At 40.8% G+C, this 19770-nt stretch overlaps 1 protein-coding gene across 1 annotated transcript in view; it reads right to left on the reverse strand.

Annotated features, from left to right (window-relative positions):
• LOC126252850 (carcinine transporter-like) overlaps positions 1–19770 on the reverse strand; it is a 123075-nt gene that overhangs the window by 36214 nt on the left and 67091 nt on the right. The window contains exon 3 of the mRNA XM_049953801.1: positions 18252–18420. Within this exon, the coding sequence (XP_049809758.1) occupies positions 18252–18420 (169 nt within the window). The remainder of the gene's footprint in view (positions 1–18251; positions 18421–19770) is intronic.

The following is a 19770-nucleotide window of genomic DNA, read 5'->3' on the forward strand; positions in this document are numbered from 1 at the left end:
GCGGCAAAATAAATAATGCGATTGTGGCTCTCATTTTGAAGAATTGATTATAAGTAAATCAATCGCTGTTACCTCCACATAACTATGTTATCTGAAAATTAATGGACTCCCTACCGAGCAAAATTGCAACGCTACGCCAGTTTGTTCCAAAGATATGAACTATCAAAACATATATATGTACCTTTGGATTATTAGTATATAGGGTGTTTCCGTAACAGCGCGGAAAAATTTAACAGGACGTAGAGGATGCTCCAATGAACAGTTTGAGGTACGGAATCTGGGGTTGGAGAAGCCAGCTTAAGGAGATAATAGGAATAAAATCACATTACTGTGAATTCTTTTATTTACATTACATGACAGCAAATACCACCACTGTCACAATGAAAGTAAAATTTGTATCTTATCTTAAAAAATGTGCTGAAACTAAAGGCCATCAACCTCAATGCAAGCGTGACATCGGCGAACAAGATTCTGACCCACCCTGACTAATTTCCCAGGTGTATTTCGAATCATATCAGAACCAGCTACATTACCCACAACTAATTTCAACTCCATATCCACTGGCGTCTCACACACAAATAACTTCAGATATACCTATAGGAAATGATCAAGGGGGTTAATATCAGGTGACCTCGCAGGCCATGGAATAGGATCCCCCCTTCCTATCCAGCGACCAGGAAATAATGTGCCGTTACTACTCCATCGTATTGCACTGTACGTGTTTGAATAACACCGAGTAATGAATAGGTCTGCCGTTGATTCATAGCACGTTCTGTCGTGGGACAATGGAAATACGATACAACGGAGCAACCTTCAGGACAAGTAAAGTAAACAAAACCTGCTTCATGACTTCCTGGTAATCAGGCTCGTCCTTCATGTTTCCTTGCAGGAAGTAAAGAACTTACATGTAAGTAGATAACATAAACGTTTAAAAGTAAAAATAATATGACACTGATAAATGAGGAGAAAAATAGTCAAGTAAAGCGGAAAACGCAATTATTTATGAATCACAGCCTAGCAATTATGTCGTGGGGACACATTTTCGTGAATGTTCGTAGAACATGACGTATAATTTCTCTTAAAATTATTAAGGTAGCGAGTCAAGTGTACTTCTATGACGTACACCGAAGAGCCAAAGAAACTGGTACATCTGCCTAATATCGTGTAGGGCCCCCGCGAGCTCGCATAAGTGCCGCAGTACAACGTGACATGGACTCGATTAATCTCTGAAGTAGTGCTGGAGGAAACGGACACCATGAATCCTGCAGGGCACTCCATAAACCCGTAAGAGTTCGAGGGGCAAGAGATCTCTACTGAACAGGACGTTGCAAGGCATCCCAGATATGCTCAATAATGTTGATGTCTGGGGCTCGATACAATTTGAAAGGAGACTCGTCCGATCAGGCAACATGTTTCCAGTCATCAACAGTCCAATGTCGGTGTTGACGGGCCCAGGCGAGGTGTACAGTTTTGTGTCGCGCAGTCATCAAGGGTACGTGAGTGGACCTTCGGCTCTGGAGGCCCAAAAAAAACAAAAAAAAAAAAAACTGTTCAAATGGCTCTGAGCACTATGGGACTTAACTGCTGTGGTCATCAGTCCCCTAGAACTTAGAACTACTTAAACCTAACTAACCTAAGGACATCACACACATCCATGCCCGAGGCAGGAATCGAACCTGCGACCGTAGCAGTCGCGCGGTTCCAGACTGTAGCGCCTAGAACCGCTCGGCCACAATGGCCGGCTGGAAGCCCATATCGATGATGTTTCGTTGAATGGTTCGCACGCTCACACTTGCTGATGGACCAGTGTTGAAATCTGCAGCATCTGCGGAAGGGTTGCACTTCTGTCATGATGAACGATTCTCTTCACTCGTCGTTGGTCCTGTTCTTGCAGGGTCTTTTCCCGGCAGCAGCGATGTCCGGAGATTTGATGTTTCACCGGATTCCTGATATTCACGATACACCTGTGAAATGGTCGTAGGGGAAAATCTCCATTTTTTCGCTGCCTATGAGATGTTGTGCCCCATCGCTCGTACGCCGACTGTAACACCACGATGAAACTCACTGCCTCTGTAGCAGCAGTAACCGATCTAACAACTGTGCCAAGCACTTGTCTTGTACAGGTGTTGCCGACAGCAGCTCCGTATTCTGCCTGTTTACGTATCTCTCTATTTGCATACGCATGCCTGTACGATTGGCGCTTCAGTGTATAAAGACTGTACCGGGCAAAGGGAAGAGTACCGCTGAGTTTCTGTTGTTCAAATGGTTCAAATGGCTCTGAGCACTAAGGGACTTAACATCTGAGGTCATCAGTCCCCTAGAACTTAGAACCACTTAAACCTAACTAACCTAAGGACATCACACACATCCATGCCCGAGGCAGGATTCCAACCTGCGACCGTAGCGGTCACGCGGTTCCAGACTGAAGCACCTAGAACCGCTCGGCCAAAACGGACCGCTATTTCTGTTGCGAGTCATACTTGAAATGAAAGGTAGGTTCGAAAGCAAATTCGGAGATGCCAAATATCAATTTGGTGGTCCAAATATTCTGTGTCTGACAAACACGAAAAAATAAGCTGGCATGTTTAAGGTGCTTATCCGACACACAACCTACTACAAACATAACAAACACTCACTGAACGAGATACCACGCGTAAGCTAGGAGACTATACCACATTATTGGTTCAAAGACTCATGGCCAGAAACTCTACGCCATAATTGATGATATACATGGTGTTACAAAAAGGTACGGCCAAACGTTCAGTAAACATTCCTCACACACAAATAAAGAAAAGATGTCATGTAGACATGTGTCCGGAAACGTTAATTTCCATGTTAGAGTTCATTTTAGTTTCGTCAGTATGTACTGTACTTCCTCAATTCACCGCCAGTTGGCCCAATTGAAGGAAGGTAATGTTGACTTCGGTGCTTGTGTTGACATGCGACTCATTGCTCTACAGTACTAACATTAAGCACATCATTACGTAGCATCAACAGATTAGTGTTCATCACGAACGTGGTTTTGCAGTCAGAGCAATGTTTACAAATGCGGAGTTGGCAGATGCCCATTTGATGTATGGATTAGCACGGGGCAATAGCCGCGGCGCGGTACGTCTGTATCGAGACAGAGTTTCAGAACGAAGGTGTCCCGACAGGAAGATGTTCGAAGCAATTAATCGGCGTCTTAGGGAGCACGGAACATTCCAGCCTATGACTCTCGACTGGGGAAGACCTAGAACGACGAGGAAACCTGCAATGGACGAGGCAATTCTTCGTACAGTTGACGATAACCCTAATGTCAGCGTCAGAGAAGTTGCTGCTGTACAAGGTAACGTTCGCCACGTCACTGTATGGAGAGTGCTAAGGGAGAACCAGTTGTTTCCGTACCATGTACAGCGTGTGCAGGCACCATCAGCAGCTGATTGGCATCCACGGGTACACTTCTGCGCATGGTTCATCCGACAATGTGTCAATCCTCATTTCAGTGCAAATGTTCTCTTTACGGATGAGGCTTCATTCCAACGTGATCAAATTGTAAATTTTCACAATCAACATGTGTGGGCTGACAACAATCCGCACGCAATTGTGCAATCACGTCATCAACACAGATTTTCTGTGAACGTTCGTGCAGGCATTGTTGGTGATGTCTTGATTGGGCCCCATGTTCTTCCACCTACGCTCAATGGAGCACGTTATCATGATTTCATACGGGATACTCTACCTGTGCTGCTAGAACATGTGCCTTTACAAGTACGACACAACATGTGGTTCATGCACGATGGAGCTCCTGCACATTTCAGTCGAAGTGTTCGTACGCTTCTCAACAATAGATTCCGTGACCGATGGATTGGTAGAAGCGGACCAGTTCCATGGCCTCCACGCTCTCCTGACCTCAACCCTCTTGACTTTCATTTATGAGGGCATTTGAAAGCTCTTGTCTACGCAACCCCGGTACCAAATGTAGAGACTCTTCGTGCTCGTATTGTGGACGGCTGTGATACAATACGCCATTCTCCAGGGCTGCATCAGCGCATCAGGGATTCCATGCGACGGAGGGTGGATGCATGTATCCTCGCTAAAGGAGGACGTTTTGAACATTTCCTGTAACAAAGTGTTTGAAGTCACGCTGGTACGTTCTGTTGCTGTGTGTTTCCATTCCATGACTAATGTGATTTAAAGAGAAGTAATAAAATGAGCTCTAACATGGAAAGTAAGCGTTTCCGGACACATGTCCACATAACATATTTTCTTTCTTTGTATGTGAGGAATGTTTCCTGAAAGTTTGGCCGTACCTTTTTGTAACACTCTGTATATATCTTCGCCAGGAATCCGAAGAGCCCCCTTCAGTAGAGATATACTGCGGTGGCGTATATTAATGCTGAAACGCGTCCTATCATAAGGTAAACGTAAAACTCTGAACTTGGATTAACAACTAAGTGGGGTGAGAATGACAGGTACGATCACATGAGTGAAATGTTATGGAAGTAAACTATTGCATCTACCAATATGCAACTTTAAGAATAAGAAAGTAACTGGAAAATATTGCTGGAACTTTAGGTCAATACTTAATTGTTACGCTACCATTTTCTCCAAATTGTCCCATAATTTACGTAAAACACCTTAAGAAAGAATCATATCAAATCAGACTAAATTAATCTCCACTGGATAATGAAATGTGCATTCGTGAGTTTAACTGCAAGCGTTGGTAAATGAGAAGCCACTGTGAAAGCAGGGTGGGCTCCACGGAGAACGAGAGCGCTGTAGGGACACAAATCTGCCATGAAGGTATAATGTTGGGCTGGGCTGTTTTCCGTGGAACGAGAGTTAGGCAGAAATCCACACTTGCGTCGAGCGTCTGAAGTCAGACAGAAATCCACACTTGCGTCGAGCGTCTGAAGTCAGAACGTGCTGGACAACAGTCTGTCTTTCACGAGCTGTGTGGCCGTGGGATGCATGCCTATTAATTCTTAATGGCAGATTCCTGTAAGAGCTGCATTTGTAGAGAGAAATAGCACGCTGTGAAATTTCGTCGAAAAACGAGGGTTGTTAGGATAACATCTTTGAAAGTGGAGAGGGGAACAGAAAGATTCGTGGGACACCGACACCTCGGGCACGTGCCTCCACACCGAATGTTTAAGGAAATGTAGAACCAGCTATCACTGATCAATGTAAATAATTTAACAGTGGGGCGTAACGACTGCGCATGTGCGTACGAACGTTTTTTCTTATTGGCTAGTACAAGTTAATACAAGTTTGCTTAATACTCTGCAAGCCACCTAAAGGGGTGTGGCGTAGGGTATTTGTGGTATCACTAACTGATGCCCCCTTCTCTGTTCCACTCGCGACTGGTGTGTGAGAGGAATGATTGTTGGCACGGCTCTGTATTAACTTTGATTACTCGAATTTTCTCGTCATGATAGTTTGACAAAATGTATGTGGAAGGAAGCAATATGTAGTCTGAATCTTATCGGAAAGTACTCTCGCGAAACTGCAATAATAAACCTCTCCAAGGTGCACAACGCCTTTCTTATAACGTCTGCCGCTGGAGTTTGTTGAGAAGCTCGGTAACGTTGCTCCGACTGAACAATCACGTGACGAAAAGCGCCGCTCTTCGTTGGATCTTCTGTATCTGTTTTATCAGTTCTACCTCGGAAGGATCCCAGATAGGTGAACAATACTCAAGAATCGGTTGAAAAAGCGCCTTGTGTGCCTCTTAATTCGTGGATGAGCTAAATGTCCTTAAGATTCTTCCCATGAATCTCAGTCTGGCATCTGCTTTCCCTACTATTAGCTCTATGTGGTCATTCCGCTTAAGAGAGCTCTGAATAACTGCTCCTAGATATCTTGCGGCAGATGCTGTTTCCAGCAATTTGTCATCAATAGTGTAGTAGTGCAGAAGTAGATTTCATTTCCTATGCATGCGCTGCATGTTACATTCATTTACGTTCAGTGTCAACTGCGCCGCGCGGGATTAGCCGAGCGTCTGAGGCGCTGCAGTCATGGACTGAGCGGCTGGTCCCGGCGGAGGTTCGAGTCTTCCCTCAGGCATGGGTGTGTGTGTTTGTCCTTAGGATAATTTAGGTTAAGTAGTCTGTAAGCTTAGGGACTGATGACCTTAGCAGTTAAGTCCCATAAGATTTCACACACATTTCAGTGTCAACTGCCAGAGCCTCCACCATTCATCAGTCCAGCACAGGTCGTAGTGCAAATCGATTCTGTCTTGTGGTGCTGCTGTTTTCTTATAGACAACCGAGTCATCTCCGAAGAGTCTCAAAAAGCTTCCGGTGCTTTCTACTAGATTTTGTTATGTAAACAATTTAGATGTCCTATCAAATTTGCTTGAGGTACTCCGGAAATAAACTTTACATTTGTCCATTTTATTTAGTTAAGGCTGACGTGTTCAGTTCTATCTGCAAGGAACTCTTGAATCCAGTCGCAAATCTGGTCCGATAGTAGGTATTTTTTTTCACTAATCGACAATGTGGGACGGTGTCAAATGCGTTTCTCATGTCATGGATCACGGCATCAAGCAGAGCGCTATTGTCTACGGCGTTATGGATCTCATGTAGTAACAGAGCGAGATGAGCTTTGCAGGATCTCTATTTTTGGAGTCCATACTGTTTGTATAGAGTAGATTTTTGTTCCCAAAAAACGTTCTAATTCTTGAACATGATACATGATCCATAATTCTACAATAGACTCACATCTTGAAAACGGGAATAACCTGTGGCTTTTTCCAGTCCTTAGATATCGTTCGTTGCTCCAGCGATCCATGATAAACTACTGGTAGAACGGGAGCAAGTTCTTTCGCATAATATTTGTTGAAGCTTATAGATATATCACCTGATCATTATGCCTTTACCGGCCGGTGTGGCCGTGCGGTTATAGGCGCTTCAGTCTGGAACCGCGTGACCGCTACGGTCGCTGGTTCGGATCCTGCCTCGGGCATGGATGTGTGTGATGTCCTTAGGTTAGTTAGCTTTAAGTAGTTCTAAGTTCTAGGGGACTGATGACCACAGATGTTAAGTCCCATAGTACTCAGAGCCATTTGAACCTGATGCCTTTCCACTGCTAATGACTGAAGTTGCTTTTCTGTTCCTCGATCGGTTACCTCAGTATCTGCCATTTCTGCATTCGTTGGATGATTGAAAGGGGGGACCTTGCTTTTTACGATCTTCCGCGATGAAACAATTTCTGAAGACCGAATTCAATATTTCAGCCATCTCTCTGTTATCTACCTTATTGGTGCCAGTGTGGTCACTGACTGAACGAGTAGAGGATTTCGATCCGCTTAATGATTTTGCTTAATACCAAAGCCTGTTGGGGTTCTTACTAAGATCGGTTGACATAATTTTATTTTCATAGATATTGCTCTCCTTCCGCTGAGTGTCGATTCGTTGAGCTCTTCCTTCTTTTATAGGTTTATATTTCTCTTGAATCTGTAATGAAGCTCTCTTTTCTTACATAGCAGTTTTCTAACGTCACTTTTAAACCACATTGGTTCTTTCTCAGAACATACGTGTCTAACGCGTATTGAACGATGCTTTCGAGTTTTATCCGTTTGTGTTCTACTTCATCGTCCTCAGCACTGAATATTTTTGTGCTGATGCAGATACAATTTGTATACCTAAGCAAAAATAGCTTCCTACGTTTCTTAACATTCCTTGTAAATCACGTATAGTTGTCTTATCACCACAGACACCTTCCTCTACGGTAACTATTCGGTAAGTTCAGTGCTGTGTCCATTTCAGTGTTAAGTTTATTGCTAATCTCAATGCTACTATTCCGCACAGCTTTCATCCTTCTTTGGTTTAACCTCTGTCCGTAGGGATATGAGCTAATTAAACTATACATTCTAGCGAACAAGTCCAGCAATCACTTGCACTGAAGGCAGCAATGTCATCATCAAATCTGATCGATCATATCTCTTCACTCTGAATTTTCATCACGTTCCTCCACCCTCATCTTATTTCCTTCATAGCTTTTTCGGTGAACGGATTGCACAGTAGAGATCAAAGGCTGCATCCCTGTCTCATACAGCTTCTGATCCTACCCTTTCGTTTTGGTCTCCTATTCGTATTTTTCCCTTTGTTTCTTGTAAAAAGCATATATTACACGTCCTTTGCTATAGCTTATATTTACTTCCGTGAGAATTGTGAACATTTTGCGCTATTTTACATTGTCGAACACGTTTTTGTAGGTCGACAAATCCTATGAACCTTCCTGGCAGAGTAAAACTTTGTGCCGGACCGAGACTCGAACTCGGGACCTTTGCCTTTCGCGAGCAAGTGCTCTACCAACTGAGTTACCCAAGCACGACTCACGACCCATCCTCACAATTCTGCCAGTATCTCGTCTCCTACCTTCCAAACTTCGCAGAAGCTCTACTCCGAACCTGCAGAACAAGCACACCTGGATGAAAGGATATTGGGGAGACATGGCTTAGCCACAACCTGGGGGATGTTTCCAGAATGAGATTTTCACTCTGCAGCGGAATGTGCGCCGATATGAAACTTCCTGGCAGATTAAAACTGTGTGGCGGACGGAGACTCGAATTCGGGACCTTTGCCTTTCGCTGGCAAGTGCTCTAGTGTAAGGATGGGTCCTGAATCGTGCTTGGGTAGTTCAGTTGGCAGAACACTTTCCCACGAAAAGCAAAGGTACCGAGTTCGAGTCTCGGTTCGGCGCACAGTTTTAATCTGCCAGGAAGTTTCACATCGGCGCACACTCCGCTTCAGAGTGAAAGTCTCATTCTGAATCCTATGAACTTTTCTTGATTTCTCTTGTCTCCTATATCAACTGCGATGTCAGAATTACTTCTCTGATGCCTTGAGCTTTGCTAAAGCGATGTTAATCGTCGCATCGTCAAACAGATACTCAATTTTCTTTTCCTGTCATCTGTATGTCATTCTTGTCAGCAACTTGGATGTGTGAGCTGTTCATTGTGGGATAGTTATCGCGAATATTTGCCTTTTCTGTCTTCGGGATTATTTAGATATGATTTTTATGATCGTCTAATGGTATGCCTCCAGACTCGTAGATTCTACAGTCTATTTTCTATAGTCGTTTGATTGCCCGTTCCGCCAACGACATTAGAAACTCCAAAGGAGTATTATCTGTGCCTCCTGTCTCATTCGATCGCAAGTCTTCCAAAGCTCCACTATTCAACATTGATTCTATTATTGTATCGCCTATGTAGTTCACGTTGACTCCCATTTCTTATCCTGTCACACCGTCAGATAGTTCCTCCCTCTCCTACAAATAATCAACACATTATTTTTGCCTATCTGCTTTCTCGTCTGGGTTTAACAGTGAAATTCCGCTTACAATCTTAATGTTGACACCTTGCCTTTAATTTTGTAATAGCTGGCAACCATCTAACCGTAAAGAATGACGAAAGACGTAATGAAAGACTTGCAATTCAACCCAGTCGCAACGATATTTTGTGCGAGGTCATTCGGGAAAGCTTTGTCACACAGTCATTTGGAATTCCCACGTAGATGTAGATACAGATGTAGAAGCAGGCGGAGCAGGAATCTGTGTTGCTTGAAGTGTCTTAAAAACACTAATTAGTGTCAATGCTTATGCTTACTGTCCGTAGTGTTTGGTATTAGGTACATCGTGAATATGATGAGGAATATACATGGTAAAATCTGGATTACTCACATGCCTCTCAGGGTCTGTGTTAACGTGGTTGCACATTTAGGCTACATATTATACGTTTTTGTTACGAAGAAATAAAGTAAAATTGAAGATCGGTAAGATATGAATGTAGCAGCTAGCAATAACAAATATGTGTTGCAGAAGAAAACGTTAACATTAAGGTCACAGTATGATTCGGGACGTCGAACGAAGGTAACATTTGCCGGGAACAATTGGTCGTATATGCGTTATTATGAGAAGCAGTCAGTGACAAATGTTGGATATAGTTCTTAATGTTAACTTATTACCCCTAATAATGCTTTACGTCGTTTTAATAAAATAATTGCATCATTCTGGAAACATAGTAGCATAGCTAGACACATCTCTGACAGACGAAAAGATGTCAGCAACTATACACATACAGACTAAGAGTGGTTTAACGAACAGGAGCAACGTTCGCCACAAAAGTTCAGAGACTAAATTTATTCCTGGCGTACAAGCCACGTCGGCACACATGGGCTGCTTGAACTAACAACTGAAAACAACAGATGTGCATTCGACCAGTCAGTTCTGAGGAGATGATGTTAAGTAGTGGCGTGCGGCAGTAGTGTCAGAGTTGTTGTGTCCCAAATCGCGATGGAGCAACATCTCTGAATCGTTTGTTCCGCACTCCTTGACACCTGAACAAAAACAATGTGCCGTGGACTCTTGCCAAGACTTAATTTAAATGCAAAACGAGGGCAGTTCCTTTCTGGAAGAAAATTATCATCGGTGACTAGTCTGGGTATCATCAGTAAGAATCTACCAAAATATGAAATATGTGCGTAAACTCACATGAACGGCCACCCTTCGACGACATGACCGACATTCAAGCCAAAGTGATGCGAGAGATTAAATTAGATTAGATTAGAACTTGTTCCATAGATCATGAATACGACACTTACAAGGGAACCTCCCCATCGCACCCCCATCAGATGTAGTTATAAGTTGGCACAGTGGATAGGCCTTGAAAAACTGAACACAGATCAATTGAGAAAACAGGAAGAAGTTGTGTGGAACTGTGAAAAAATAAGCAAAATATACAAACTGAGTAGTTCATGGGAAGATATGCAACGTCAAGGACACTGGGAACGAAGGAGCGCTGTGGTCTCGTGGTAACGTGAGCAGCTGCGGAACGAAAGGTCCTTGGTTCACATCTTCCATCGAATGAAAAAGTTTAATTTTTTATTTTCAGTTTATGTGACAAACTCTTATGTTTTTATCACTTTTTTGGGAGTGATTATCACATCCACAAGAAAACCTAAATCGGGCAAGGTAGAACAATCTTTTTACCCATTCACCAAGTGTACAAGTTAGGTGGGTCGACAACATATCCCTGTCATGTGACGCACATGCCGTCACCGGTGTCGTATAGAATATATCAGACATGTTTTCCTGTGGAGGAATCGGTTGACCTATGATCTTGCGATCAAATGTTTTCGGTTCCCATTGGAGAGGCACGTCCTTTCGTCTACTAATTGCACGGTTTTGCGATGCGGTCGCAAAACAAAGACACTAAACTTATTACAGTGAACAGAGACGCCAGTGAACGAACGGACAGATAATAACTATGCAAAAATAAAGAAAGTAAAATTTTCACTCGAGGGAAGACTTCAACCAAGGACCTCTCGTTCCGCAGCTGCTCACGCTACCACGGGACCACGGCGCTCCTGAGCTCACGGTCTCATGATGTTACCTATATGGCCCATGGACTACTCAGTTTGTATATTTTGCTTATTTTTTCACAGTTCCACGCAACTTCTTCCTGTTTTCTCAATTGATCTGTGTTCAGTTTATCAAGGCCTATCCACTGTGCCTACTTATAACTAAATCTGAGGGGGGTGCGATGGGGAGGTTCCCTTGTTAGTAACGATGTGGAACGAGTCAGGTTAATAAAAGGTGTCTATATAAGATATTACATTACACAAAATATTACATGACACTCAATATTAAAAAGAAAATGGCTCTGAGCACTATGGGACTCAACTGCTGAGGTCATAAGTCCCCTAGAACTTAGAACTACTTAAACCTAACCAACCTAAGGACAACACACACATCCATGCCCGAGGCAGGATTCGAACCTGCGACCGTAGCGGTCGCGCGGTTCCAGACTGTAGCGCCTAGAAACGCTCGGCGACCAGCGGCCGGCTCAATATTTTTAATTTTTTTTTTTTGTTGGAGGTTGGGAAATTACCCACTTACTATATCCAAAAATTCATCTAATGAGTTGAAGGAGTTGCCATTAAGAAATTCTTTCAATTTCCTTTTAAATGCTATGTGGCTATCTGTCAGACTTTTTATGCTTTAGGTAAGTAACCGAAGACTTTTGTGGCAGCATACTTTACCCCCTTCTGAGATAAAGTTAGATTTAACCTTGAGTAGTGATGATCATCTTTTCTCCTAGTGTTGTAGCCATGTACACTGCTATTACTTTTGAATTCGTTCGGATTGTTACAACAAATTTCATAAGTGAATATATATATTGTGAGGCTACAGTGAAGATTTCTAGCTCTTTAAATAAGTGTCTGCAGGATGATCTTGGATGAGCTCCATCAATTATTCTGATTACACGCTTTTGTGCAATGTACACTCTTTTACTCAATGATGAGTTACCCCAGAATATGATGCCATACGAAAGAAGAGAATGAAAATAGGCATGGTAAGCTAATTTACTCAGATGTATATCGCCAAAATTTGCAATGACCCTAATAGCATAAGTAGCTGAACTCAAACGTTTCAACAGATCCTCAGTGTATTTTTTCCAGTTCAACCCCTCATCAATGCATACACCTAGAAATTTTGAATATCCTACCTTAGCTACCGATTTCTGATCGAAGTCTATATTAATAATGGTGTCATTCCATTTACTGTGTGGAAATGTATATACTGTGTTTTTTCAAAGTTTAATGAGAGCCTATTTGCAGAGAACCACTTAATGATTTTCTGAAAAACATCATTTACAATTTCACCAGTTAATTCTTGACTCTTGGGTGTGATAGCTATTCTTGTATCATCGGTAAAAAGTACCAGCTTTGCATCTTCGTGAATATAGAATGGCAAGTCATTAATATATATTAAGAACAGCAGGGGACCCAAGACCGAACCTTGTGGCACCCCATTCTTGATTGTTCCCCAGTTTCAGAAATCACAAGTTTTTTTTGCATATTATGTGAACTGTTCATTTCAACTTTCTGCACTCTTCCAGTTAGATATGATTTAAACAATTTGAGCACTGTCCCATTCATACCACAATACTTGAGCTTATCTAGAAGTATTCCATGATTTACACAATCAAAAGCCTTTGATAGATCACAAAAAATCCCAACAGGTGACTTCCGGTTACTCAGAGCATTTAATATTTCATTAGTGAAAGTATATATAGCATTTTCCGTTGAAAAACCTTTCTGGAAACCAAACTGACATTTCGTTAAAACTTTATTTTTACAAAGTTGTGAAGCTACTCTACAATACATTACTTTTACAAGAATTTTGGATAAGTCAGTCAGAAGAGATATAGGGCGGTAGTTGTTGACATCAGACGTATCCCCTTTTTTATGCAGTGGTTTAACAATGGCATACTTCAGTATATCTGGGAAAATACCCTGCTTCAGAGAGCTATTACATATGTGGCTAAGAATCCCACTTATTTCTTGGGAACAAGCTTTTATTATCCTGCTGGAAATGCCATCAATTCCATATGAGCTTTTATTTTTGAGAGAGGTTATTATCTTCGAAGGAGAGGTGGGTAGAATTTCAATTGTATTAAATGGTGTGGGTAAGGCATCTTCCATTAACTGCCTTGCTTCTTCTAATGAACATTTAGATCCTATTTTGTCTACAACATTTAAAAAATGATTATTCAAAATATTTTAGACTTCCGACTTGTTGTTTATCAAGTTTCCATTCTCTTTGGTGGTGATGCTGTCACCCTGTACTCTTGGTTGCCCTGTCTCCCTTGTAATAATATTCCAAATTGTTTTGATTTTGTTATTAGGGGTATTAATCTCAGACATGATGCACATGCTTCTGGACTTTTAAATAACCTTTCTTAATGTAGCACAGTAGTTTTTATAATATGTGGCTGTTTCTGGGTCATTACTCTTTCTTGTTGTTTTATACAGTTCCCTTTTGTGGTTAGAAGATATTTTTATTCCTATAGTAAGCCAAGGTGTTTTGCATGGTTTGTTATAATTAGATTTAACTACTTTCTTGGGGAAACAGTTTTCAAATTCTCTTACAAGTGTATCACGAAATAAGTTATATTTTAAATTAGCATCTGGTTCCTTGCACGCCTCATCCCAGTCTAAATGCTGAAGATTTTCTCTGAAAATTTCTAATTGTTGAGTCATTAATGGAACAAACAACTTTGGAGGGTAGTTTTGAATTACTGAATGGAGCTATGTCATATACTGTAACTAGATGAGCATCACAATCAGAAAGGCCATTCTAAACACGACAAGAATTTATGTTTTTAAACCTATCTTGATCTATAAAGTGTTATCTATCAATGTGCTGCTGTCCTTTACTACCCAAGTAGGAAAATTAATGACAGATGTCAAATTGAAAGAACCAAGCAAGACTTCCAGGTCATTCTTCCTATTACACACTTTCAGTGAATAAACATTGAAGTCCCCACAAATAATAATTTGCTTTCCCCTGTCTGACGGATAGCACAACAAGGCATCCAAGTTTTCCAGGAATAAATGGTAGTTTCCTGAAGCGGACCTATATACTATTACAATTATAAAAGAGCCCTCCTTCAGTTTAAGTTGACAGGCACATGCTTCTATATGTTGCTCTAGACAAAACTTTTTTGTATCTAAGCTTTCTACACGGTGATAACTTTTGACATACATGGCAACTCCTCCTCCCACCTTATTCTCTCTACTCATATGTGCAGCTAGTTTATAACCACTGATATTTACCTTTTCCATATCAGACACAATGTGGTGCTCAGAGAGGCATAGTACATCTATTACATTATCTGATTCAATGTCATCTAAACAAACCATGACCTCATCTACTTTATTCTTCAATGCCGGAATATTTTGGTGAAAAATGGTAACATTGTTTTTTACTTTACTTTTGTGAGAATGTGCTTTTTCCTCTAATCCACCAATATTTTGGTTAAATATGGTAACATTATTATTTACTTTCCTTTTGTGAGAATTTTGTGAGTTTTGGACCTCTTTAGCACCTGCCTGCCTGAACTTCTCATTGGACATTGATATTAGTCTAAAATAGAGGTACATCAATGAGTACTAGTGTCCCCCCTTATGGATTTCGCTAACAACCCTGCCAGTTAACCCTTCCCTTTCCTATTGAGATGTAGGCCATGCCTTGTGAAATCCCCCCTATCAATAGCCTCGACATGAACCAATCCAATGTCTGACAGAGTGGCCGCCCTACGCAACTGATCCAACTCCATATTTACCCTCCTGACAGAGCGGTTCAACTGGGGCTGATCATGCCACACAAAAGCAGGCACCAGCCCAACACTGGTATGGGTTGTTGCCAAGGCTATTTTCACCACGTCACACTCAATACTGTAGCCCTGATCCCTATCAATACTGTTTCCCATTCCACCCACTATCATCACATGACCCTGCTTTGTGAATCCCTTGCACAAGGAACCTATATCCTCTACCACCTGGCTAAGACTTGCACCTGGCTTGAAAAAGTTTGTGACCTGGTACCTGTCACCTAATTTTTCCTGCAAAATCTGGCCCACACTTCTTTCATGGCAGCTACCTAGCAACAGAACTTTCCTCTTACTTTCTACTTTTTTTGAAACAGTTGGTTTCCTAGTGAGATTTTGTTGCATCTACTTCTACTGGAGCCTCTTCCTTACTTAACTGTGGTAACAAGGCAAATCTATTGGTGGTGCCAATTGGGAAACTGTCAGACACTGTCCTCTTTCTATGGCCCCTGTTCCCAGCTACCACTTCCCACCGCTGTTTGACCTCCTCCCCCCTTAACCTCTTCAGTTCCTCCCTCGCTCTGTCCAAATCAGCCAGAAGGGCTCTAATTTTCTCCTCCTGTTCAGCTATAATCCTATCTCTTGAGCAAACCCTGCAAAAGAATGGAAGAGTCTCGTTTGCTTCCCCAATTCCCACGCCGCTACAATTTCCCCAATGAAACCACCTGTCACAACAGCTGCACAAAACCCCTTAACTAACTTTCCTACTGCAGCTCACACACTTAGTGTCCATGGTAGTTTGGAAATTAGTTAAGAGATTTGCTAAGTGATAACGATAATTTATTAAATACTGATGCAAAAGGACACTAAATATGTTTTGGAAACAAATATGTAAGTAAGCTATTACCAAATGCACTTAAATTTGTGGTATAACGCTAAATATGCACGATCCCAAATTAGGCCTAAACAGCCGAATGTAGCCAAAACGTACGTTTTGCCATAAGTGGAAGAATACGTAAATAAAAGAAAAATCTTTAATGGCAAGCTTGAAGAGCATACTAATGAATGTATTTAATTAGTTAATCTACACCAAATGCACTTAAGATTGCGGTATAACGCTAAGTATGCACATTCGGAAAGTAAGGCAAAGCCGCGAAATATAAACAAAACGAACTTTTCGCGATTAGTGAAACAATACGCAAATAAAATAAAAACCTTCAATGGTGAGCTTGAAAAGCAGCCTAATGAACGTATTTAATCAGTTAAACTACAGCAAATGCACTTCCAATAGCAGTATAACGCTAAATATGCACACTCGAAAAATTAGGCCTACGCAGCAGTAAGTAAACAAACGAACTTTTCGCGATTACTAGAACACTACGCAAGTAAGAGAAAAACTTTTAATGGTGAGCTTGAAGAGTACACTAAAGAACGTATCTAATTAGTTAAAAGTGTTCAACTACAATTAATTACAAGCTAAATTACTTATTTTTCACGAGAGCTCCGTCTCGTAGAGTTGTACAATATTCCAGAGATGGAGTTTCACATGATTTTATGGACTTTCTGTGCGTTGTATTCACATGTGGAGAGACTATGTAGAAAACTGAAGCATTAGAACCACCGTCTTAACCTATTTCTGGTTTTTATTAATTCAGCCTAAAAACGTGGACTGAAGAGGTGCAGTAGGTTCCCGGTTGATGTTCCTCTTTATCGAACGATACTTCAGTTATTCAGAAATTACTCTTTGTTACACACTGTATGCACATTGTCACAAGTTTCTAAATATTAAGACTCAGTGGAGATGCCATTATGGTAAACACATAATTTACATTTTCGTTATGTTTGAAAAGCTGTGGCATCATCAAACGATAGTACAATTTGAAGTTAAAATACTGCGATAGCAATATACACGTATACACTTATTTTATTTTCAATAAACGTTTTTCGATCAGTATGATCGGAAATAAATTACTGCATGCTCTATAATTTTGCAAAAATGTTGTGAATTTACAGTTGGTAAAATAGATTGATTTACTTTGCATATAGCTTGACGTTGTTCCACATTGTATATTATTGCGTAAGACTGCTACTACCCGTTAGTACACTGTAGTGTTGCGCAGTTCTTTTGACAACTTTCCAGCAGTGCCGAGCCGGTTATCACCATGCACACATCTGACAGCAGTGCATGTGGTCTGTCTGATGTATTTGACACCTCTGTGTCTTGCTGATGCAACTACGGCTTTTATTTCAGTATACTTAGTGTTACACGGGAGTGTCTTTTCTGTGAAGTATACGTTACTATAGTCTAAGACGACGGAGTCTCCTTAAACTGTTTTTAGCGCTTATATTTACGTAATATCTTTATTTTCACAGTTTATGTCCATGTTTGCAGTGGCCAGATGCCACTGTGCCACAAGTAGGGGCTTTATAATTCACGTATCCGACGATATGTAAAGCTGCGTTAACCTTTACTCTAGATTACGTATAACAATCACAAAACCTGTAACATATTTAAAACACTTACAGATCTGAAGATGGCAGTATAAATTTGTAGCAGTCCGTAATCAGGAAATGTACCAACTGCAATAAAACTACTATTTTGCTTTTATACAGAGATCGCTCTCCTTCTGAAATTCCAGGTAATTACAGACCTCTTTATCTAAAATACAGCCAGATATTAACGTTTTTTTTTTTTTGAAGGGAAATATTGAGAATTATGTGCTATTACATTCCAGGTTCTGAAATGAAGAATATGGAGTCTATTGGTTTGCTGTCTACCAAAATATAGTGAAGTATCAATAGCTAACTTCAACGGACTTTGAAATAAGATGAGAATGTTACGAAAGATGAAAATTACTGTGGACTCTGTGAACATTCATTTCTCGATTATCGGAAACTGAAACGAAATAAAATATTTGGTTGTTAAATGACTAAGTATATTTTTTTACAGTACCTAGAAGATAAGGTACAGTTTTCGGATTATATTCTGCCTCATTCATAGCAACAAATCTATTTGGAAACAATTTATAACTAGAAAACAATTGTTCATTTGTACTTTTCTGGTGAACAGTCAGTGAAACAGTATCGCAAGGTATATTTTTCGTTAGTCACTGTATGTACTCTCAGCTGTTTGGATACGTGATATACTTACTTTTGAAGCAGTAGTGGAATAAAACATGGTACGGCGGCAATCAGTGTAAAATGCACCCAGTTTTTGACAAACCAAGCTATCAAAGCCATGGCAATTACACCAAGGCAGTAAGAAAAGAAGCCCAAAAAGTTGACAGCTGAACGGTGTTTGATACTGGCCAATTCGACTCCTGGAAATAAAATTTAAGTATGAAATTTTAAGCGTAATATATACGCTTGGTCACATTTCTAATTCTTCCGTCCATCATGCAAAAAATATTCTTACACGAAACGCAGGTGGCATATGAAGTAAAATAAAATTCCTGAAAGTAATGTTACCTTATTGTAGATTTTTCTCTCATAACCTCACTCTCACATTAACATTAAACTATTTTCGATGGCTGCATTTTCTCTTGCGTCATAAACACAAACAGACTACAGATCAGAAAAGAAGACAATTATGAAGCTATTATAAGCTTGCGTTGTTTTTATAAGTTTGTATTTAAAATATGTTTTTCAGATTAATGCTGCGATAGAGCAAGTGGTTTTTCTTTCAGGTTTCTTCGACTGGTCGCCACGACTTCTTCTTGTGTCCAACGTCTTCATCAGAGTGCCACTTACACGCCATGTCATTTATTTTTGGCTATATTTCAGTCTCTGTTTTGCCGTATAAGCTTCACCCTCTACAGCTACCTTCAGTACAATGGAAGTTATTCGACGCTGTAAAGCATGTCCTATCATCCTGTCCCTCTTTCTAGTCAGTGTTGCCTAGAGGTCTGCAAACAGCCAGTTTTGTACGCTAATAATCGCTAGAGCCCACCGCGCTCGGGCATGGCTTGTACGAATACGAACACTTGAAGCGGGCAGGCTGTCTGCGAACGACCTGAGCGCTGCTGTCACTCTTTCGACGACCCTAAATAAATGTCTACACATATCACAAAAACTAAGATATTACTGCCATGTTACAATATTACTCTAGCTCATCAGAAACCGAAATTTCATCACAAATCTGACTTGTGTATTTAACGTCTCATCTCTGTCAGATACAGAATATAATGTAACTTACTGGATAGAAATGAAGAGATCAGTAAGTGTTCTATTACGATATTGATATAGCAGCAAAACCTGATGTGTCATTGATCTCTCCATATATTCTCAGCATTAAAAAAGAACAATTTACAAAAGGTATATCCTTTGAGAGGAGGGGTAAATAGGTTTGCTGTAATGAAATTATTGATCTCCGTTTCTCTGTATTTAGAAGAATAAAGACGTTAAACAATATCGATGTTGATTCATACATGGTATTACGCCACAATACCCCGAAAAAAGAAAGAAAATAACTGAAACACTCGCACACATCTATAGCTTGTTCATCATGACTTTTTCCATCGTTTTAAATGTGGCATTCCATTTCACCAGTAGACAGACATCATATTATTGTATTAATGTCCACTGGTAGGTTGTAAGGTGGCGTGGTCTCCTGACCTTCATTTCTTACATATTCCGTTCTCACAATCGTATTCTGCACATCAAGATGCTTC

Source organism: Schistocerca nitens, chromosome 4 (assembly GCF_023898315.1).
Source record: "Schistocerca nitens isolate TAMUIC-IGC-003100 chromosome 4, iqSchNite1.1, whole genome shotgun sequence".
Taxonomy (NCBI): Eukaryota; Metazoa; Arthropoda; class Insecta; order Orthoptera; family Acrididae; genus Schistocerca; species Schistocerca nitens.